Source organism: Neolamprologus multifasciatus, chromosome 7 (assembly GCF_963576455.1).
Source record: "Neolamprologus multifasciatus chromosome 7, fNeoMul1.2, whole genome shotgun sequence".
Lineage (NCBI taxonomy): Eukaryota > Metazoa > Chordata > Actinopteri > Cichliformes > Cichlidae > Neolamprologus > Neolamprologus multifasciatus.
The window spans coordinates 32710176-32724606 of NC_140445.1; the positions used below are offsets into that span (position 1 = coordinate 32710176).

General features: G+C 37.5%; 1 protein-coding gene across 1 annotated transcript in view; it reads right to left on the reverse strand.

Annotated features, from left to right (window-relative positions):
• Positions 1-794: 794 nt before the first annotated feature.
• igsf9a (immunoglobulin superfamily, member 9a) overlaps positions 795-14431 on the reverse strand; it is a 62427-nt gene continuing 48790 nt past the window's right edge. Inside the window, exons 19-21 of the mRNA XM_085166854.1 lie at positions 12015-14243; positions 11248-11321; positions 795-10476 (exon numbers count right to left, since the gene is read on the reverse strand). Of these exons, the coding sequence (XP_085022980.1) occupies positions 10313-10476; positions 11248-11321; positions 12015-14243 (2467 nt within the window). The 3' untranslated portion in view covers positions 795-10312. The remainder of the gene's footprint in view (positions 10477-11247; positions 11322-12014; positions 14244-14431) is intronic.

The window sequence follows — 14431 nt, forward strand, 5'->3', positions numbered from 1 at the left end:
CCTATTTCAGCCAGCAGAGCACTGCCAGCTACAGTGCAGATAAGGACAACCATAGGAAACTTTTACTAGAAGAGATTTTACAAACTATGGCATACTGTTGCATCTACATCAGCATTTGTGTTTCCTTACATCACTATAGTTTAATCAAAAAAAGAGTTTTATATTCTAATTTGAGAATAAATTGGATGCACTCCTATCAACATCTGTCTGATGCCCTAATTGTAGCGTCTTTCTTGGTGGATTGAAGATATGGAAGGTCAAATGTTAAAAATTATGACATAAATCTTGAAAAAGCCAAAAGGCAAGAAAGTAAGAAACACTTCAAACATAAGAAGTTATATAAATACTTGAAAGGCAAACTCAAACAGCTGGTACGATAAACACCTGGGAACATTATAGGATGTGCAAACCACAGGTGTCAGTTATCATTAAACCACTATGCAATAACGCCTACACAAATGTAAAGGAAGAAACTGGAAATAAAAATACGTAAAAATATAAATGGAAACAGAGGATATAAGTTGAAAACAGAGTCTGTAAAATTAAACTCTCTTAGGTGATTTCTTTAAGAATTTCTGTAAATAGTTTCAGGAATAGCTCTCTTGTTGGGTGTTTCTTGCCTTTCGTTCTGTTCTGTCAAGAGGAACACAACATGCTTGAATGACCACCACAGTAGTTTCTCTTTGCATCCCTTTATTATTAAGAATGGCTTCTTGACAGACAACCTTCTGCCATTTTGGACAAGGCTTCAGTAAATAGTAGATGGATTAACTGAAAGGACAGATTCTTCTCTCAGGTCTTGTGTCAGGTCCTTGCTGGAATATTTCTTTATGATTTTTAAGGACTTGACTTTGTTTGCTTATATACTGGTCAGTGTTAAGTGGTGTAACAAAGAATAAAAATGTTCTAAAAATTAATGACTGGAGTGAACATGAGTGAAAAAGCAGTCAAGAAACAAAAACAACAAAAAAGTGAAAGACCTTCAGAATTTCTGTAGAACTATTGCTCAAGACCAAAAAACAAAGGGGGAAATGTTTCCCACTATGTTGTGTCACAGTTTTGTTTTGTGCTTCTTTTTTTTTTTTTTTTTTTTTTTTACCAGTATTAAGCATTTAAGATCTGAGGAGGGAAAAAATGGTGGTTTTGAAATAACCATATAAAACTGACAGCCTGGCTACATATCAATGCATAGTTCATTAGTGATGATATACAACTGCACAGGTGAGTAGCATGGGTAACATTGCACATTTGTGAAGTCACCATATTTTTGGCATGGCTGTGCCATGCATTTCACAAAATTATTCTACACAATATTACATCAGTGATCTTTTATTAGTCCAGGCACTAAACTCATCTGCCTGCAGCCCAGAGCTGTCATCCACTGAATACATTAACAACATTAAGAAATAATCACTTACAACAAAAACAGGGCCTGAATAGTTGAGCAGCTGACATCTTATAACAAGCAAGAAAACTCCATTGACCTTAGCACACCGGACTGACTCCACACACTTTTATCTCATTATTTTTTTGGCCAACACATTTGGCCCCACTAACCTGTTTCTAATCAATTAGACTAATGGAATAATCTATTTGTCTGAAACAGTAAACATTCATTGTGTAAGCCTATTGATGGCCTGTATTTAGAGGTGAAAAGAGACCATTCACGGTGTAATCACTGTACTTCATACCTCAAGCCATGGGCTATGCATTAAAAAGAAACAGAAAACATTTGGTTTTATCACATTCTCATCCCTGACTAGTGATTATGAAGTATGAGGCAACAACCAAGCTGTGCCTTTGTGCATTCCTGCAGGACATTTTGCTTGTCGTCAGTGTATGACAGCTCACACTGACACCAGTGCACTGCTATTTTTCTGTCACATTGGCATCACTTAGTTTGCATCAGGCATTCTAGTCTTTGAAGAGGTCTGTCTGTTGTGCGAAGCTGCTAGCAATCAACAGATTCCATTTCATCATACTGTATACACATCACAGGCAAAGTCAAAAAACATGTCAAGGACAATCTTTTCACTGGTGGTTCCTGTCTGCTATTTGGGACGTTTTGAGGGGATCAAGAAGACAAAACAAATCAACAGGTGCAATATGGAGATTGTGGGGACATGTGATGTGCAGCTGCTCCGATCAAAATGAACAGCTGCAGGCAGCATCCGTCTTATTTGATTGAGGGCAAACCGACACGACAGTGACAAATCATAAAATATCACAGTAACACCTTAAACAGGAAACAGACCTGAGAATTTCTGAAACACTGCGTACTCATTTTACATGTTTTTTTTTTTCCATTGCACTTTTTTCATTCTTGAGAGTCAGAATTAAGAAAGGTTAAATGTAAAAATACAATGGACAAATGTGTTATGTAGCTGCATTGCCAGAGTGCACACGACAGGAAATATATCACAATTTGCCTACGACATTTTTTTCCTAAAGTTATCTATTAGCGTGGGAATCAGTCCGCACGGGGATTCGGGAACTGTACTTTATCATATCTAGTTTAAATAATCGAGAGAGAGAGAGAGAGATAGAGAGAGAGAGAGAAATTAATAGAGGAAATATTTTACCGATTTTCAATTCATGGAAAACCATCGTCATGAGCAAAATGATTGGGACCATGTGTAATGATCGTGTTGCCTTTGAAATGTTTGCTTTAAAAACAGGGAACACTTTGCAACAGATTACCATCTTTTATTTGTTTTTTTAATCTTTACCTGAAGAAACCATAAAGCATGATAGAGTGGTCCCAGTACAGAGTCATACCAATAAATATAAATGACTGTAGATGAAAATAACAATATTTCTTAAATTATAACTGAAACGAAGTGCAGTCGGAAAGGTATCTGCAAATTTTTTATGTGCTTTATTTATAGATACAGTAAGATATGTATAGGTATTTTGACTTTAGATCGTCTTCCTTAGTGATCTATGATGATCAAACTCCAGATGAGATGGAAAGAAGTAGATGAAAACATGAGTCATGTCATTTGCGGCTTACAAACCGAACGCTCTAAACTTTAAACACAAAAATTCCAAAAGTTAAACTAAAAAGCTCAACTTTCTCAACAAGTACTTGCACTTGTTTTATAGTTTGGGAATATACTTTGGGTTTAATTTCTATGCCAGTCATAGTTCTCCCAGAAAGCCCAATTCTTCAAAAGGTTTGGATCAACAAAGTTCAATTGATTTTGAAAGCATTTATGCATGCAAATCATTCAAAATGAGCAAAAGAGAATGCAAATCAGTTTAAGAATTCACTTTTACTTCCCTGCTGTGGGAGAGTCAATCCAATGTGTGTGAACACCTTTTGTCCAGTAAATGGCAAACAGTGAAATGGTTCAGGATTGTTTGTTAAAATATGACCGGTGAGGCAAGGACCTCAACATAGTATTCATTTGCACACAAATGGCTATAATATTTTTTTTAAAAAAAAGTGAACTAACAAAATCACAATATGATAACACATTATTATAATCAAATATTTACACAGAAATCTGAATGTCTGACATAAAATACAACTTTCAAAACTGAGCAAATAACTATAGATCATATTTTTTTCATGAGAAAATAAACAAGAAATCTTCAGCTATTATTTAAACATCAAGATGAACTCTGTTAAGTAGTTACAGTCACTTTTGCAACTTTGACAACATGTTTAATAAGGTTCATGTCACATATCACAAGGTTCATATCAGTCATAATTGTTGAAATGAAAATAAATTCAACCATATAAATCGATATATTGTGCCTTTAATAATATAGATGCATATATTTTCCTCATAAAAAAATAAGTCTCCATTTTTCGAGTCTTAGCTTCAGAAGTCTCGCATACAGTTAATTCAGTTAATGAAAAGAAATCCATTAAATATCAGTCAAATATAACTGTCATATTTCAAAGCCCTAAAAAGTGCTATATCACATCAATAGTGGCTGTGGAAAATTAGGCTTACTTATCTTTATGGTAAATGTTTCTTCTCAAGGACACAATAAACCACCCCATATAACAAGGTCATCAATTCTGGATGAACACGCTTTGTAATCAATGAGAGAATAAGAAACACCCACTGCAAGGTTATTGCCCTTGGGATAGCAAGAACACAGATGTTTTTCAAAACCTCTGTCTCTTGGGTAAATGCCTAATTAAAGTGAAATAGGGGTTAAGAAAGATTGTGCTGTACAATAAAAGCAATACAACAGGAGAAAAGTCATTCTCTCCCCTGATGCTATTATTCCACTCTCTGCTGGGAGGCATTCAGAGAGGTAATTAACTTTGCTGACATGTTGTGAATTCTTGCCTCTTAGGCTGAATGCTGTATGTGTAGATAGACTGATTGAAAAAGTCCCATTTAGGTTTCCATCTTTAAATTATCCACGTCCAACCATATTTCCATGGTAATATTGCTGATAATCGCACTAATTTTACACTTGGCAGGAGATAATAGCCACAGCTTATCCTCAACAACAAGCATTAATTGCCATTCTCATTCTTTCTGCCATGCAAAATAAAATACCTGCTGTAGTTTGCTTAAGGATGAAAAAGCACAAAAAAATAATTACAAATGTCTGCACGTCTAAAAACCTGGATGTCGTAGCATGAAAATGCTACGACTGAAGCTAGAAAGTATTAACCTGCATTTTACGTGGGATGTTTGGTTCATTTTGTAGCTCTATAACATAATATCTAGTTATCTTCATTACTATTATCTATCAAGTGTTTTGTTTTTTTCCCCAGTGTCATGTTAAATATAGAATACATACACATGTGCACGATATATATAGATATTATATATGCTTGTTTTATCCAGCTTGCTTAAGCCCAGATTTACAGCAGTGTAACACTACAAAATAAACACATCAACACTTGAAAAGGAGAAACCAGTCGATTTTTTGGCTTTTCTGCTTGTTAAATGACTTGTTAACTGACAGGAGTTGTGATATAATGAACTTTAATCTCAGGGTGACCTGTTTGTCTATTTTAATTATATATCTAATCATAGTTGTAAACCCATGCTTCCTCTAGCGATTTAAAAAGTACACACTGTCAACTTTTAATTGAGCCTCCAGGTAAAACAACTGAAGATCACTCTTAGGCCCCTTCAGTAATTGCGCTTTGAGGTGGGCATGAGTGAGCCACTTAAGATAATGGAGAAAAAAATAGATTCTACATGAAATTAGTCCTTTTGAAAAGTTGCTGCAACCAACAACTTTGCACCCACAATGAAATTATATTAAGTTAAATGACTGACACCTGTGTGGCAAAGTAAGAGGGGCCACTCATAGCTAGTTGGATTATTTGCTTCTTGCGTCCAAGTTTCCAAAAATACTGTCATAACAAGGTTAAGATGGCTACGAAATAAGACATTATTTTTCATAAATTCATGACAGCTGCCACTACTACACAACAAAAGTATTAAACTAGTGAAACTAAATTAAGAATTACCACTATTAAAGGTAGATCTGTTTAAATATTGTAGGGAATAATAAAACAAGAAGGCAAACTACTGCTAAAATAAATCAGAGATTTTGCTAAATCAACATGTTTTGCTGCTTCAATTAGTATTTGCTACTATGATACGGCACAGTGGCTAGCCTTGGAATTGTAGTATAATACATCAAGTCCAATTCAACACTTGTTGTTATCACCTAAAATGACAGTTACTGCCAAAATCAACCAGGAAATTCTGTTTCTAATCAAGTCAGAAGTCAATTTAAGAATAGAGAACTCTGTAATGATACTATAGGGTTATTAATTAAAAGATAATTAATAGCTTATGTTAATTACAAGGATCTGTAACTAATCAGCCCATCAGAGGAGGTTAATTTATACAAAAAATTTTAAGTTATAAAGGACATTTAGTATCCAATCAATAGCCCAGTCTTTACATTGTCGAACAATTCCTTTCTTACCTTAAGTCAGAGACTGTGCAAATGATTAATTCACACCACTCTGGTAAAATTATGTCAAGTTCTTGTCATTTGAATGCTACACGTGTATTCTGTTTGAAGAAGCTGTTGAACTACCTGTGCACAGGCTGCACTTGTACACACTCATTATTGCTTTCAGTGTTTGCTCTTTGCATTGTGAAATCTTTACTCCGCAGCCAGAGACAAGAAATACGTGTTTGTCCCACCCCATAATCTCTGATGTCAAAGTGATATAAAAGTCTAAATAAATGGAATTGCCGAGGATTAAAAAAGATGACTGTGACATTACCTCAGATCGTTTTCTCAGGATGGAGGTTGTCTGGTGCTGCGGTACTAATACCATTAGTATAATTGGAAGCTGGTTCATATGTAATACAAGTACTTTATCAGTCAGTGAAGTCAGTTGCCCACTCAGTGTCAAACGAGCAGAATGGAACTCAATATTTGTACGTCATCACAGATTGCTTCTACAGTTTACACTGTGCAAATGAAGTAGAGTGAGAAGAAAGTTAGTCTCTGTGAAAAGCAATATATATACAAAATTTTAAGGTCTATTTAGTATAGCTGATTTATGCTGTTGTCCAGTAACAAAATCTATCATCGTTATCATAACTGATTGTGCTAATGATAAAGGTAAGATATTATGTTGTCAGCTTGCCTGGTAGTTTTTAACCAAGCTTAAGGCAGGGACCTAAGAAGGGATTAACTTTACCATGGCAAGGAAGCGCAACAGTGAACACTTCACATATACTCATAAATGTATGTAAAAAATTTAATAACAGAATTGGAAATCATTATGTTTTCTCAGGAAAATTAAAACTGCATTTTCCATCTAAGGACGTAGTTCATGGATTTATGAAGAGGGGTTTTTTTTTGGGGGGGGGGGGGGGGGGGGCTTGCCGGTGGTATGCAGTCTCACATGGCTTTTGCCATTCAGTCTTTCTTTTTATAGAACAATATCTAGGATTTGATGCCACGTTTTCAGGGGCTTTGTAAAACCTGAAGAATTGATTAATTCAGAGTTTTTGCCAACTTTTTCTTCTTTAAGAGTTTGAGGTGTTTCTGATCATTAGAAGAACACTGGTTCATAATCAGGAGCTTATTTGCATTTTCTCTCTATTTTTATCTGGGCTTTGCATAATGTATATTTTAAGCTGTCAGTGCTGTACAAAAGACTATTTTCTATGACTTGTTACAGCAAAAAAGATGACAAATGTGTTTTGGCAAACTTGAATCTAAGTGGAACTCAATTAAACATGTGAAAATGTTACAACCATAGCCCTTAAAGCCATAAATATATGTAGTGTTTCTTAGACTACAAGCCAAAATGCAATACGGGCTGAACTTAACTCATTATACTACAAATCTTTGCCATTTCAGTATTCATTCACTGTATAATCACACAGTTGCTTTAAATGCAGAGCATCCCGTGATTGTAAGTTTAACTTTGATATTCAATAAACATGAAGTCTCCAGTTACTTTCTAGCTATCTCAACTTTATAGAGGGGATGTAAGCACCTTTTTCTGGTTTGTGTATGACATCTCCTTTCAGTGAGACCTTGATTAGTTTCTAGCTTGGAGAGTCACTTCCTGGCATTTGCAAATAATTCATTCACTTCTTAATGGCCATAATAAACGAGAGCTCGCATTGAAGCTAATCCTCCTAAGTACACACAATAACTGAAAAAGGTAGCAGTATAACAATCAGCTTTATGAGCCTTTGCTATTATCCACAACTCTTTGTGAACAGGTTTCCTTAAAAGTGTATTATTATGCTTCATTATCACTTTTCAGTGTTGTTTCATGTGTCCATTTTCTAATGTATATATATATATATATGTTACATATTACCACCTATTTTGCACTAGTTATACTTGTAAAGGTAGGGCAAAAAAAACCCAAACAAACAGAAAAAGCTGGTGCTGAATACAAATTGTCTGCAAAGCACTTAGGATTTTATCATTTCCCGACTTGAGGTACAATACGCACACCAGAAAATGAAAATGTTCTACAGAAGTGAAACACTGATTTGCAGTAAATGTAGCTGTTATGAGTGAATTTCAATTATAGGATGGATACCCCACAATGCTTTGGTACACTGCAGAGTTCTGAGTTAATTATTTGCTTGACTAATGTGCAGGCCTTAAGATAGAGGTTCAGCAACCAAAACAATTTTTTTCTTTTCCTTTCCTCCATTGTTCGTGAAGAAAAGAGCGTGAGGCATGGGTGCATTTCTTTTTCTCAGTAGGTTTACAGAAACAGTGAAACATTTGTGCTTGGTTTGATCCTCCAGGGAAAAAAAAACAATCTGCAGTAGGAAAAGGAGGTTGGAAAAAATCTGTTTTTACAATTTGATATGGGAATTATTCCACACATTAATTAAAACAGATTTTTTTTATGTTATGAATTTGTTCAACTATGCGTTAAAACAAAGCAAACTCTTTAAACTTCTTAGCACCACCAGCACGTCGAAAGCTAGCATTGCTTCTTTTTCCGCAAAATAGGGTTCCATTGAAAGGCATATTAAAAGATAAAAGCAAACATTAACCTTGCATTGCTCACAACCACAGGCTTTAATAACATTTAGTTCTTTTTGTTAATCAAAATAATATCTGATACTCATGTTACTGAAGCCTGGTACAAGTGTGTCATTCTTCCTGGGCTAAACAAATGACTAACATAGAAGTCATCGATATAAAAGTGCACATCAGTCCCTAGATGAGTGTCCTTGTACACATTCAGCCTGCAAATTCCTTTCAGTATCTGGATTTCAGTGTTGTTCTTCTTCTCTATGCTCTGCAGAATCCTTTAGCTTACCCACCATATGGCTAAAAATGTCTCTGGGCATAATGGTCACCAGCGGTGCAAATGTGTGAGTCAGTGTAAAAGAGAGTCTAAACTTAAACAAAAAGCAACATGCAGTGGGAATGGGGAAAAAGACCTTCATACAACAGAATTTGCAGTCCTACAGCTCAGACAGAAGTATGACTAGTATCCACTGATAAAAGCACAATATCCAAAAAGAGTTTGGCTTAAATAATAAAAATTTGGCTTGAATAAAACTTCATGTGTTTTAGTGCTTTTCAGACTTACATTACAGTCTGACCAGTCTGATCTCTTGCAGCTTTTAAGAAAAATACAACTTTCTCACGACTTTATACTCTTAATTGAACCTTCTTTTCTTACTTATTAAAAACTACAATCACCGTGTAATAAGAACATCATAAAGCACTGCAAAATTTTAGTTTCCTTCTCTAAAGGTAAATTATAATGATCTCTGAGTTTTTGTTTTGGATTTTGGTTTTTCGACATTGAAAACATATTCATAGAAGTGCGTTTTGCACCATGGTATTTATATACTATTTGACTGGATGTGTAAAAATACACTCTGACAAGCAAAGCATTTAACCGGGGCCACTTTTCAGCAGCACTCTTATCTCCCAAGTGTTTTTTACGCACGTGTTGCTGGGAGGGAAAAAAACATTGATTAGTCAGAGCTGACCCTTGCCAAATTAGGCAACACAATTTAATAAGGCTAATTTCCCTTTATGACCATAAAAAAATAAACAAGAAGAAATATGATCTTAGCTAACATGACCCTCTTCAATTACTGAACATAACTAATGGTCTTGCTGCACTGAACAAGGAGACAGCATGGTGAGGAAGCCTTTCACTACACTGAGTAGATGTTGGGATTCTAAAAAAAAAAATTCACTCTCTGCTGGGAAATTATACTTCTAGAAAGATGGTTACACAAATTGTGCAACAGTGCAGCTGAATGACCTTCTGTATTTTAGTCATCTTCGTTATTGGATGAAATTTCATTAACATATCTGCTGTTAAACTCAAAGGTGATAGATAATATTGAAAGCTCTATCCCAGCATAGACCAGTAACTTGATAATGACTGTGATCGTTTTGTCTTTTGTTTGGCTACTGAGTCATCCCTGGAAGATGAATGCATATCAAAGTGCACAAGAAAACACGGTGACCAGATTTGATATTGGTAGATTGGCAGACAGTCTCAAAAGAAAATGTCGAAAGGATGATAGTTATAGGTCACAAAGAGAAACAAAGTTTAAAAGCATTGCATAAAGATAGAGATGGTTGTATGCCTCTACTACTTTTACTGGGACCTACATGTGTTGAAAATGATTCTTTTCAGTTGAGCTTAGCAAAGAGAATAGTCTAGTAAAAAAGGCAGTTCTGTACTGGCCTCTCTCTTTTTTTCTCCTTTTTTTTTGATTGAAAGGGGAACTAAAATTGATCACACAATGGCTCATATTCTGCCACATGCACTTTTTTGTCGACATTGATGCGAGTCAGTAAGTGAAAGGACACACCAGGTGAGACGAGCCAAAGGCTGGCACTGTCAGAACAGCACAGTGTCTGGTTCTGGCTCAGCAGAGCAGCTGCTTTGATGCCCTGGGAGCCGAGAAACCTGACTGCAATTTTTCAGTGCCTTAGTGGAGCGCTGCATGCTGGGTAGGCTGCGGCACGGATCAGGCTTCAGCAGATTCAGCGAAGGAAACAGGCCTGCAGGTAAAAAGAAACTTGTGAAATTGTGGTATCTGTGAGTTTCCTGATATTTTACCGCAGATTTCACTTCATTAAAATTGTGCACCCTGTAGGCTTTTGTCCCTTAAATCTTAAACACCCAAACATGTGAAACCTTCATAGGCTACAGGTTGGAAATTAAATATTGGCTTCTGACAGCAGGTTAACTTTGAAGTCAATTCACTGGAGCTAAATAGTGAAAACATCTGAAGTTTCTCTTAATTTGTGCTTGCAATATGTAGTCACAAACATCCCCAGATCAAATACGAGTTTGCTAAGTATTCCATATAAAGAATAATTAATTTAATTTAATAATTAATTTAAGCTAAAATACATGCATCTTGTTAGCATTTTGCACCTGTGTGTGCTGGATCAGAGATATATGCACATTCAAGAGGAAGATGCACATTAAAGAGTCATTAGAACAAGTGATTGTCATTTGTATTTTTAGTTCAGTTATACAGCTCACAGTCTGAAATGCTGGAGAGCTAATGTTCCATTGTCATTACACATTTAAACAGAAACAATTTGCATAATGTCTCTGCCCTTATTCAGTGTCCCCATCCACGAGGAGTATTACATTCCCACAGGTTAAATGGTGTGGATTTTTCTATTGATTTGAGGATCATAAACCACACAACAATCACATAAATTGCTCAGTGAGTTTCAACAGATTTATACAGTTTTCCACCTTGTCTGTACTCAAGCATAAGCCATATAAGAATATAACAAGAATATAAAAATGCTTACCGTGATGGTCAGCAGGTTGTGAGCAGAAATCAGTAGCATCCCACTCATAGTTCTCATCGACAGAGACCTTTCTCCTAGAGAGGCCATAAAACAAGGCATGTTTAATGCACGCTCACACACACTCATGACTGTCTACAAATGGAAAAACTATGAGCCACACTTCGAGTTCTCCCAGCAAAGAATAAACTATTTCATGTTTTTTGCTTCATAGTTTGTCAGACGGAGCACAATGCTGAAGGTGTTCTTGCAAATATTCAGAAATCTTTAATATTATCATCATTTTTTTAAACAGCTATTAAATGCTTTCCTGTAAAACAAAGAAACTCTATAATCTCCATCTCATCTTTATGCAATATATCAGTGTTTGATGTTGATCAAATGGATTAAATTATTTTGATGTTGTTCACACTGTATTCCAAAAAATACCAACACACAAACATCATCAGATGCTCTTCTACCTTGATAGAGTTTATACAAAAATGCAGGATTAAATTACTTTTTTAAAAAACTTCTTTTTAACTTTTTGATATGTTTTAAAGAATAACCTTGCTCTAAAGTTTGGTTTTCTAAAATTGGGTACACAGCATATTACTGCAATCTGAAAACACAATGTGCAATGTTTCTTTCTATAAACTACATTAAATTGTATATTAGGCTAACCTTGCAAGCCTTGTATTTACCACACAGGGTTCATTCAAGTTGCAAATGTAATCCCACACATTTTGTTCTATACAACATAATTTCCTTTATTCATTATGGCTTAATACCTTTGGCTTGGTTCCATCTTGTTATTTTGTATGTCCTGTGTGTTCCCCTGGGTGTCCTCTATAGTCTCAGGTGAGCTTATAAGTGTTGGAGAAAGGTGACACATGGAAAGGCGCCCATTACTGGGCTCCATGCTTCCTAGGCCACTGCTGGCATAACTGCTGTAGCTGCTGCCAGACTCTGGCACTCCATCGTAGCCTCCTGCCTCCAATTCCAGTACCTCGTGAGCATCGGTGTTGGGCAGTAAGCATTTAGTGGCTCCTTTCACGGCCTCCAAATAACCTCCCTCCTGTTCCATGTCCTCCTGGTAGTCCCCTGGCATTGTGGCAGCACTGGGTACAAGACAGGTCTCTCTTCTTGGTTCGTAATGACAAGGCACATTAGGATTTGTTGTGGGCCTTTCTGGACGGCTCATTGAAAATAGAGGGTCAGCAGCAGCAGGAGTTAAATAGGTGGCATATTTGGTATCTGCATGATCATTTGGAGGAGAGCTGGAAATCTTCCTAGGAGGAGCACTTTGAGGTTTCCAGAACAGCGAGTCTGGAGGACAAGATGATGGAGCAGAGCAGTTTTCTTGGCTAAGAGAGTCTATCCATGCATCAGGAGTCAGGAAATTGCTTTCCTCCCGTCTTCTCAAGTCTAGACTCTGACTTCGCTGCTTAGAGAGTGATATTTTAGAGCCTTGGCTCGCAGCTTTCCACATGTGTGGTTCTAAAGGTTGCGAAGAATCTGGGACCCTGAATATATCATCCACAGAAACAGGGCCACGGCAGTTCAAGCTTGTGCTCCTCCTCATATCATGATGCCGACCTCTGCGGGTCAGTGTGTGCCCTTGTACATGAGATGCAATTCGTTGGTGCAACATTGGCTTTGCAGGCCGCACACGACACATCTCAAAGTGCGGCTCATCTACACTCATCTCAACACACAAATCTTCACCAGTGGGTTTGGGGAGCACTACCTCCACATTTGAAGAGCCTGGCAACGCATCAAGAGCTGAATTAGATCTTTCAGTGTATTTATTGCTGTAGAAAGACAATGTTGAAAGGCTGCCATGACTAAGATTGTTCTGTCTCTGAGTCTCAGAACATGAATCATTTGTTTGCATATCTAGGCCTGTGGATTGTGGTGAATCATTATAGCTTTCTGGTGCTGCCCCTGCTCTTTCATGTATCTGGTGCTCTAGGGAAAGATGTGGGAGAGTTAATCTGGCTTTCGAAAAACTGCCTGCCTCCTCAGATTGAAAGGAAGTCTGTTTGGGCAAAAACGGAGAAGAATGACGATTGCTGGACTTTAAATATGAGGGAGCTGCAGCTGATGATGCGTTGAGATGTGTCCTGGATTGGATCAAAGTGGGTGGAGAAACAAGAGGATGCGTTTCCCAGTAGGAAGAAGATGATGATAAAAAGCTTGGTGAGAAACAACGGTTCTCCTTGCTGGCTAGGGAGTATCTGTGTGGCAAGGTGCTGCTCTTGTATTCCCATAAAAGCTCGTTGCCACCATCCTCCCTCCTCTTTAAGTCTGACTGTTCGTGCTTTGTGGAGTTTCTTTCTAACGTGTACCACTGCAGCTCCCTCTCTAGTTCCTCCCTCTCCTGAGCCAGCTTCAGGCAGCGGTGCAGGTTCCCCCTTTCCCTCTCATGTTCCATTTGGAGCACCAGAGCGCTTGCAGTTGTAGATGGCTGACCAAGGCCAGCTCGGATATGTGGAAGCACTGGAAATACGGGAGTCATTTCTCTGTCGTGATGATGAATAGTGGCCAAACTACTGTCAGAGCACAAGCTGCTGAGTTCAGGAAAGCCATCATAACTTGACTTCTTGCAAGGCGGGAGATCAACAGAAAGCACAAATGGACACTCTTTCCTGTCTTCCTTCTCCGAGTGCAGTGACACAGACCTTCGAACTTTAGAGTGTTGGTCATACCTTACACTTTTCTTGCTGTGAACACTCAGAGTCTCAGTGTCATACGGTGGGAGTGTGAATCGCCCATCTGGGCCTCTAGAGATCATTTCAATTGAAGGAGAAATTAGAGATGTTGTTTTAGTGAGGCTGTCTCTGCTGTACTTGGACATAAGATGCTTCCTCCGATTATTATTCTCAGTGCTAAATGAGGAACAGTCTGTCTGCAAAGAAGAGGAGGTGGTGGTAGAGGAAGATGTGGGATAGTGGGAGCTGGCTGGAAGCAGGCTTTTCTTCAGCACACTGTCTGGAGTGCTGGTGCCTGAAGTCTTTCTGTGAGGGGGAGAGAGAAAAAGAGGGAAAGGGAGGGGTGACAGAAGAAAATTGTAAGAAAAACTGGAGGTGTGAGGGGAAGAGAAATAGAGGCAGAGAAAATAAGACTGAGCGAAAGTGAAAGAGGGGGCGGGAGAAATATATAGAGAGAGAATAAAACAGCAGCAGCAGCAGCAGAGGATGAGGAA